At 36.9% G+C, this 9,759-nt stretch overlaps 1 protein-coding gene across 1 annotated transcript; it reads right to left on the reverse strand.

Annotated features, from left to right (window-relative positions):
* Positions 1–603: 603 nt before the first annotated feature.
* On the reverse strand, positions 604–9,559 carry LOC109932553 (transmembrane protease serine 9-like). Its single transcript, XM_020531704.2, has 6 exons — positions 9,273–9,559; positions 7,595–7,660; positions 6,962–7,130; positions 3,696–3,967; positions 2,817–2,953; positions 604–1,370 (listed from the first exon to the last, which is right to left on the reverse strand). The coding sequence occupies exons 1-6, from the start codon at positions 9,412–9,414 to the stop codon at positions 1,206–1,208; spliced, it is 951 nt and encodes a 316-aa protein (XP_020387293.2). The 5' UTR covers positions 9,415–9,559; the 3' UTR covers positions 604–1,205.
* Positions 9,560–9,759: the final 200 nt, after the last annotated feature.

The following is a 9,759-nucleotide window of genomic DNA, read 5'->3' on the forward strand; positions in this document are numbered from 1 at the left end:
TGGAATGTCTTGCCTAGAAATGTGATGGAGGCAAGTTTAACTGAGTTATTCAAGACGGCATCAGAAGATTTGGATGGAAGTGGATACAGGGATAGGGTAAAAGACAGCCATAAGGTGCTAGAACGAGTACAGGTACAATGGGCCACAGCCTTTTTTGTCATAGAAAAGGCAGCAATTCCATCACAAGGTAATAGCTATCCATCACCAATAACCAGAAACCTTTTTGTTCAGAGTTTTTAGAAAAATGGAGACAGACCAAATAATACACTACTACATAGAAGCAATGCTCTAATGCTTACTTCTCTTCAAGAAGTGGGTCAACCAGGGACAGCACTTGTCAGTCTGAAATTTACAGAGAATGCAATCGAAGATTTGGGCATATAATATAGGCTGGCATGGAGTGCTGCACCATGCACAACATTTTTTTGGATGATTGAAGTTCAAATTTTCATGCTTTGACTTCTGAATAGAGCTTTCCCTATTCAAACTTAAAGGTTTGTGTTTTACTAGCTTCATGTCCATGCAACTAATTATAACCATGTACATGTAAAACTGTCTTTTGTAATTGGGAAATAACCTTACATTAATAACTCAACTTGAACATGAATTTTAAAAAACATTTTATTGAAAAGTAACATTTCCATTACAATAAGTACAGTATGCAACTTTTGTCTTTCTACTGAAATATTCAGTAACAAAATATAAAATTCCACCATTCTTGATAGGCGATTCATTTGGCACCACGGAGCCAATTAGTACAAACTATTCAGGCTCAATTTGCCCATTTCTTTTCAAAAACCCCAGAACTTCAGGAGTTCTAGTAGAGGTATATTTAACAGACAAACTAAACACTTGTCTAAAGAATACATTGCAAATGCAAGAACAAAGTAAGGGGCACCAACTTTGCTTGAGGTGCACATGGCAAAATTGAATTCAATGTTGTAGTTACTGGTGCTGGAATGTAATAAAAAAGTAGACAAAAGTAGTCTCAAATAAGAAATTGTAATCTAGTGTCAGGAAGTACAAAAACATTTTCAAAGTATTTAATGTCTGGTCACACTTCAATAAATTCAGGGTAGAACTATTAAAACAGTTTGTTAGTATACCAGTTACTGCTATTATCAATTGAAGTGACCTTGTGCACATTAGCTGGAGTAATAAATGAAATCTCTATCATCACCATAACTCAACCTGGTTGCATCACTTCATCCATTTATTATTTCTCTAATCCATTTTTGAAAGGCTGTTGTCCTTGCATAGACCCCAGGCTGATTAGGTCTTCCACAACCTACTCCAAAGGAAACAATTCCTGCTACCAACCATGCCTGAGAATTTTCATCTTGGCACAATAATGGTCCTCCAGAATCTCCCTAGAATCAAGCCAGTAAACAAGGTTCATTAGATTTAAAATATTGAATGATTGGTCAGTCCAGTTCTAAAGCTAAGATTAGGCAGTTACAGCCACACTGCATTGAGTTACATGTCCTGTAATTTTCAGGCCAGAAGAGATATGAAAAGTGCTGTTATGAAAAATGTAACTAGTTTACTAAAATTGAGATAAAAATATCCTATCTAGCCTACATACATCCAAATCCACATTGATCCAACTCTATGTCAAAGTAACAGATACTGCTTCATCAACACTAACCCATGGGAATGAGTAACAAAAGAAGCATTTGTCTGTTATAATCACATTGTTTTGCCAGTTTGGTGTTCATGTTGTGCACAATCTGACAATGCAGTTTAATCTTTGAGAATTCCTTCTGACTCACGCCACCACCACCCATTAATTGTTCGACCCACAAACAATTGTGCTGCAATCTCAGGAAATCCTTCCAAGATGTTATCTTGCAACACCACATTTTTCTTCTCTTGGGAAGAAAGTACTGTAAATTAGCAGCACTGCTTAGGGAAAAATGTTTCAGTTAAAACATGAATTTATTTAATTGCTTGCACAGGTCCCTGAATAAAACATATCATTCTACCCAGGATCACCAGTTTCCCTGCATGGCAAAGGCAATGTTGGAGAACTGAGACAATGGGAACTTTCAACCCCAGAGCAAGGGAGGGGATGAAGGAATTTAAATTAGCTCATCCTTATCAGTGCAGAACTTAATATTGCTCAAAAGAGACACGTTGCCAAAGATTCAAGTTGAAAAATGCAGATGTACTAAATTTCACATGAGCACAACAATTTATACTAGAGGGGAAAGGGGTGCTGATTGGTTAGCAAGTTGACAGATTGCCTGATAAACCGACTGCTTTTTCCATGCTAATATTTTGGAAAATCAACAGATGTGTGTGCACATGTCTGTGGGGCGGGGGGTGGGCATTGGTATTGGTGGTTTTAGGATGGTTTGACCTGTTGTCAAAAATCTTTAGCAACAGGTCTCTTTTCAGCAGATTGATAGGACAAAAGTATAATGCATCAATTGTAGAGGAAAATGGCTGTTTGCCCCATATTCTTTAATTGGCCATCAACATCTAAAAATTTTACCAAGGCCTGTACAAGAGTGAACAGTCCAATACGGTGTGATCTTTTGGAGTTGAAATTGAAAGGATCAACTTCAGGCACTCCCCTAATCTTCCATCCCTCAATGTCTTTAGCAGTAAACTTCATCACCTAGGCTCTTTATTTTGATTTTGATATTCTTTAAAGGAGAAATGAATGTCCTTTTGATTCAGCCTTTTTAGTGCATTTCTATAGCTCCTTCAAGTTTATGTATGTAGTGTGGCAGTTTTAATACTAGGATGCTCGATGCAAAGTGCTATGTTTAATATTAATTCACAGATAAGAAACAAATACAATTCTGTACCTGGCATGCATCACCACCACCGTCTAGATACCCTGCACAAATCATCTGTGGAGTTATTTGTGGTATGAGTGTTTGGCACTGGCTGTTGTTGAAAACCATCACTTCAGTCTGCAAAAGTTCATTACTAGATGATATTCCTGGCATGGAAAAGAAAAGTTTGTAAGACAAAGTAGTTACTAATATTTAAAACTGAACAACAGATTTAACTAGTAAATCCATTGATTCTCCCCATTACAAATTAGCAGGATTAATACTTAGTCATTTCCTTCCTGCTAAATCTCAAACATCAAAGCACTGGGGCACTCAGGAAGTGGTGTCATTGGGTTAGTCATCCAGAGGCCCAAGTTAATGTTCTTGTGATATGCAAATCCCACCAAAGCAAATGGTGACACTTTTCCACCAATTAATTGCCACTTTTGGTGACTACATTGTTATACCATACCTTCATATCACAATACTCAAGGTTAAGCACTGAGTATACATTGTGATTCTTTAAAAAACGTGACATGTGAGCATCACTGGCAAACCAGATTTGGTTGCCCATCCCCAATTTGTCTTGAATCAAATGGGTTGCTAGGGTCCTTTTGGAGCAGTTAAGAATCAACTGCATTGGAATGTGGAAATGTTTATTAAAAAGAAAACTAGGTTCATAAATTTATGTTCGCTTTGTGTTAACATCCCTACCTAGACTCTAAAACCCTTAATCATATTTCTATATTCCTTTGCTGCTTTATTAAATCCATAGCAATGTCTCTATGCTGAGTGTTTGGCAACACAAATCAGACATTTTATCTGGACAACATTTTCAAGAGAAGCAGGTATGAAAATATTTGGAACTGCAATTCAAACTTGAAGTCAATGAAGATTTTAAATACATACCATTTTCCTCTGTTGTCCCCCATCCGATAATTATACATCTTTGGCCAGAATTGAATGATATTGTGGCTGTGGGTAGACAAACTGGCTGAACAAAATCTGTATATTCAACTGGTCGTTCCAACTCCAACAGAGCAATATCATAATTAAAGGAAGACAGTGTTTTCTGAGGATGAATAATTATTTTCTTAATTGTTCGATGCTGGACTTCATGTTTGTTTAACTGATTTAGGAAACGCAGGCCAAAAACAGCATTCCATATTTCTGGATTATTCCTATAAATTCAAGAATATGGAGAAATGTCACGTGGTCTCAAAATTGAACAGGTCAATGTCAGACTGGGACTGATCAATTAGATAGATGGGAGTCTTTTTAAAAATAAAATGGCATGAGTACTTGACATTTAGGGTTTGTCAGGGTTTTTCCCCATTTATGTACTAGACGCTTCTTCCCACTCCATTCAATAAAAATAAATTTTTAACCAAGAGAAGTAATTATGTACTTATTGTAGCAGTCAACAAATCCATTCAGGTTCTTATTCCAATGCAAACAATATGCATAAACACTCCTGCATTTCCATCAAAACAATTTTATTCCATTTCCTATCTACATGAAGTAGTAAACAATTTAAAAGCCATTTTCTTGGTCAATTATCCATGGATATTATTTGATAGTCATTTGAAATATACTAGGGAAAGTGGAAACTGTTAAATCATTTAAGGAGCAACTGGATCTTACAGCATGAGGTCTAGAACATTTCTGGCCAAATAATAAAGAACCAAACAGCCGTCTTCATAGTTAGTATGATTGAGTCAAACAAGTCACAGAATCTTGACCTGTCTCTCATGGATAAGTGTCTTGAAATGATTGGTCTGAGAAATGAAAAATTGAAACTCCAATAATTTCAGTAATTAAATTCTTGACATATAATCTTTGTAAAGAACATTTTTGAAACTTGAGATTCACAATTAGGCAAAAATGCAGATGCTACTTGTTAGAAAGTTGTGATAAATATTTTAAACAAAAGGATGACATTTAATGCTACATTTCTCAGTATTCATGCACATTTTAAAAGATTGCAATATTATAACATAAGTGATTAAAATTCCATTGTTCCAGGGCTTGAAAAATATAGCAGAAATCATCATGTCCAGTGTCCCTAAGGCAGGGAGCAAAAGGCCTGTGCAGCACTTTGAAAGAATCATCTTAATTAGTTCCACTACAAAACAAATTGAATCCATTTCCACAATCCTTTAAAAGATAGTGCCTTTCAAACTAAAATGCATCATAAAAGCATTGATTCCTCTGACCACAAGCAGTTTATGACAGTTTAAAAAAGAATGTTTTAAAGTAGCAAGGCAAAACAATGCCATGAAAAGGTTGGAATACAGGGCTCTATGATAAATTGCACAAAGTGTGAAGGAGGGGGAAATATGATCATTTGAACTCAAGTTCTACAATTACAAGTTAAAGTACAATCCAAGCTATTCTGCTTACCTTACTGTAAACTAAAGCAGTTACCAATTTTAAAATAAAAGTCTAATTTCACAAGGTCTTTTTGTATTCTTTCAGAGAGGCATCCATGTAAACTATGAATCCAAACTGGGTTATGCTATTGTCATAATTATATAATTCTGGTCTGGTAATGTTTTGTAAATGCATTTAAAAAGGCTAATATGACTAACTGGGAAAGAAGCTTAAAAATATGCCTTAAAAATATTACAAAATTCCTTGACTTCTGATTGAAAGAATGTAAATTGGACAATCACCACAAAAACTAGCAAGGGAGAGAGGGAAAAACAGATATCTTGAAACAGTTAGTAGGCTGATTTAAAGTAACTGGGAACTGCATAACTAGGAACCAGGAATCTGCCATCTCCCTAAATTTGCTGTCCTGGGGGTCCTCCCGTACTAGAAAACATTGTTATCCAACCTCAAGCCACCAAAGCTGCTGGATCTGATGTTAAGTGTTAATCTTTCATTTGGTTATAAAACAGGTGGACCCCAACCCCCACCGATAACTAAAACAAACACCCAAAGAGCCTCATCTCGCCTTATAATCTGTTAAAAGTAGTGTGAAAAGTGGTATAACCTGCCTCTCACCCTCAATCTGTTATAGAGGCGTGTTAAACAAAAACTCCTGAAACTCATTCTATAATCATCAAGTAACAATAGATTTATCCAACTCTAACAGTGAACAAATTAACTGAACTATTAAACTGAACAATTCCCCTCTAACCACTGACTATTTCCAAGTAAAACTAAATTCTAATGCTATGTTGTTCCAATAAATACAAGTCCCGCTTATATGAATCAAAAAAACAGAACTTTGTCTCTCAAAATTACACAGTCAGGTTACATCTTTGGAATGTTGTCTTCTCTGTTGATCTTCTGTCAGGAATATTAACTAAGAGTGCTGTGGTACCTTTAGCTAGAGGATACTTTCTCTAAGAGCTGCGAAAGCTGCTCTCTTAACAGATGGCAGTTTGCTCTGCTGATTTTGCAACTGTCCCAGTCCTTTATACCCTTGATGACATATCAATTTCTTACAACAGGATTGGTCCTACATTGTCAAAAACCAGATTTAAATTTAATTGGTTTTTAGCATCTCAGTGTTTGGTTTAAATTAAGTGGCTAAGTTTGAAAAACCTGTTGTCTTGGTAGAAATGCTGCTTTGCCTGCTAACAGTACAGCCTTTTGATACAAATGTTTCAATTCAGGTGCTCTGTGCACCTGCAAACCCACAGAAATCCTTTTTGAATCTAAGCAGAGGAAAAGCACATCATCTTTTAAAGAGACCGTGTACAGCTTTCCCCATAGCATTTCATAGATGCCAAATTCTAACATCCTGCCTTCTAGTCCACAGGTATAAACCTTGCAATAATTTAACAAAGGAACTCAGTAATGGAGTCCATCAATGTAGCACAGACTCACTTGAGGCCTTCTTAGAAAAACACTTTATTTTATCAGTATTCATTTTAATTTTGATATCTAATCTTGTTAAAATTATTTCTTTAGCCCAAGAAATCAGGAACTTGCAAAACGTTTCTTGCTTGTGTAAGCCAAAAGAACTGATATTCTGCTTTATCTTGTATTTTTAAATAAGTAAAAAATGTAACTACTTGGCTAACATTAAAAAGGAACAGTTTACTGACCCTTGATGGTCAATACAATTCTTAAGACCTTCAACCACACGTGAATGACAAGATACAAGCAAAAATTACATCTACAGCAGACCCGAATTCCTAAACAGTGGATCAATCATTTACCTGCTCTCGACGCAATGTGCAGCAGTCAGAATCCATCTACAGGCCACAAGGGTTGCGCCACAGACATGATTTCTACCCAGCTGCAAACTCACTTGAAATGGCCACTGACCATCCACTGTACCTTTTCCATTTATAATCCTGGTCATTACTGTTTTTTGAAGTCCACAACCTTCCACAAAAAGTGATTAGAATGAATTTTTAATCAGCAAATGTGAATGTGCTACACAGCGGATATGGTTCTATTCATGTCCTACTAACATACTAACTGGTAGAATTGTAGATTATTGCTCTACATTCAGAACAATCTTGGAGGTACACCATCTATCTTGCGTAAATTCTAACTGAAACCACCTTATTGTAATTTTTCAGGTGTGACTTAAACTCAATAGTAAAGTACAAGCCATTGCAAAAAATATTCCAATTGCCCCTTCATTACTTCTGAGAATCTTGAGCTGTTTTCCTCATTATCAATTAATGAAAGCGACTCGTCACTTTCTAAAAGTGCTTTCATTTAATCCCCCAAGTGGACCTTACCCTAACTCAACCTCCCATTTCATGTTTAAATGTCTAATGTATCATTCCAAGAGAATGTGTTCCTTTCGACACATTTTAACAGAAACAGTTGCCACTTACCACAGGCTGCATAATCGGACGTTTTGCAAGCAACATTATCCACACACTTGACTTGGAAGTAAAGGACTGCAAGCAAAATAAGATTTTGTTTTAGAAGTTGAGCAATTGGTTTTAAACAATCCTTTATGTCAACCCTCTAGCAAGTTGCATTAATTTATTCAGAGAATCCATTTATAGGAGATCAAACTGGACAACTGCTATAGTGTTGTCAAGAACCGCAGTTGCTGGAGTCTGAGACAACGCTGTGTATAGCTGGAGGAACACAGCAGGCCAGTCAGCAGACAGGCAGGAAAGTTGACCCCAAGCAGAATAGATTACCAGAGAGTTGCAGTGGGAGATAGATCCACTGAGGTCTTTCTGGAGGGAGGAGGACAACTTCAAGGTGGGCATCCTTTGAAGAGGCTTCAGTGGGGTTATAAATCATTCAGGTGGCCCCTTTCCTGCCCTTCTGATGCTGCCTGGCCTGTGTTCCTCCAGCTGCACACTGTTGTCTCAACTTCCATAGTGTGTTGGACTTTACGGCAAAGAGCAAAGAACACAAAATTAGACATTCATAATTGCTTTGTTCTAATCTAACCAGTAACATGAGAAGTTAGTTTTGTTTTTTCATGCCTTTGCAAAGTATTACTGCAGCCAGAATATTACATTGATTTATTTATAAGATCTTTTCAGGGCACAGGTTAGAAGATTGAGATTAGAAGATGACATTCTGCAAGATTTACAAAGTTTAAGTCCTTTCTAAACTAGAGCAGGAATGGTAGTCAGAAGCTTTGACAGATGTACACAAAACATTCAGAAACAAATTGCTGGAGAAACAACAGGTCTGGCAGCATCTGTGCAGAGAAAACAGAAACAACATGTATAGTTCAGTGACCCTTCTTCAGAACGTTCTTCAGCTTCTTCTGTTCAGAAGGGTCACTGGACTCAAAACGTTGAGTCTGTTTTTATTGATTTCACATTACTAGCATCCCTACCATCACACTTCCTTTGGCCATGACAGACCACAGCTGCAGCCACTGGTTCCCTATTGGGGACAGCGAAGTAGCTACAGCCTCTTTCTTACCTTAAAGCTTTAAGGAGATCTTCAGCAGTAGCCTTCTCCAATTAACTTCACCTCCTACCCCCTCAAGAGACTCCCCGTCATCTTTGGGGAGTGCACTAATCACTAATTTGAAACTGCAGCTGAAGCAAAATAAAAATCCAAAAATCTACCTTCCACCATAACGAAATACTCGATGGAAGTAAGCAGTTTGTAAACGCAAGTGCACCTTAGGAAATTTTAGAATTACAGAAGTCATGATGTTTAGGACAGACAAGCGAAATCAAGTTTCATGTTTACAATCTTCCTCAGAAGTGTTCTGATGAAGGCTACAGTTCCAAAACACTTACAGAAGTCTCCCTCTTATGATGTAGGGTGAACTTCTGTATATACCAACATTTTATAGCTCCTACACTATAAACCGACGTTCAAACAAAAACTGGAGTCTGATTATGTCGCTGTTGTCGCACAGGGGAATTCTACACATTCGCAATTTACTCTTCCAGACTAGATTAGATGTACGGTTATGAAAATTACAATATTTATCTTTATGTTTAAGTTGTAAAAACGCTTCAAATTTTAATTTAATACATGATTAAACATAATCCCGCACCCAGACAGAATAAAAACCATACTCACTCAATACAACGGCAATCAGCACCGCGATCACAACAATGAACATTAAGACTGAAATCGCTGCAAGTATTTTTAAAGTTCTAGTAGTCGGTATCAATGTCTTGACTTTCTCAGCTCGCGGAGCTTCTATATTGGTAATAATCATTTTCGCTGTGAGCAACAAATTCTGAGCGAAGACTCAAATATACTTTTAGGCGTTTTCAGTGTAACTGCTCCTCTCAATAGAGAACAATCCCTGTGGAGGGTAAATAGGTCTTATTTATAAAGCCTGTAATTGCCTCTAGCTGTAGGTCACGTTGTGAAACTTCATGTTGAACGTGGTTTCCGGTTCGGACTTTACCTAAGTTGAAGTTGCAAAGCAGTGTAGCATAAACAGGTTTGATATCGCGAAAGAAATAAAAGCTGGTAGAACAAGTTAGGCTTTTTTTTAAACGAAGTATAATTATGCACAAGAACTCACATTGCCAGCACTTTAAGGGGAAGTATTGTG

Source organism: Rhincodon typus, chromosome 1, assembly GCF_021869965.1.
Source record: "Rhincodon typus isolate 14 chromosome 1, sRhiTyp1.1, whole genome shotgun sequence".
NCBI lineage: Eukaryota > Metazoa > Chordata > Chondrichthyes > Orectolobiformes > Rhincodontidae > Rhincodon > Rhincodon typus.

Coding starts and splice junctions, on each gene's coding strand:
- LOC109932553 (XM_020531704.2), bottom strand. CDS start 9,414: ATGATTATTACCAATATAGAAGCTCCGCGAGCTGAGAAAGTCAAGACA. Junction 7,661..9,272: donor GCTGATTGCCGTTGTATTGA/GTGAGTATGGTT, acceptor TTTTGCTTGCAG/TCCTTTACTTCCAAGTCAAG. Junction 7,131..7,594: donor GTCCGATTATGCAGCCTGTG/GTAAGTGGCAAC, acceptor TTTTTGTGGAAG/GTTGTGGACTTCAAAAAACA.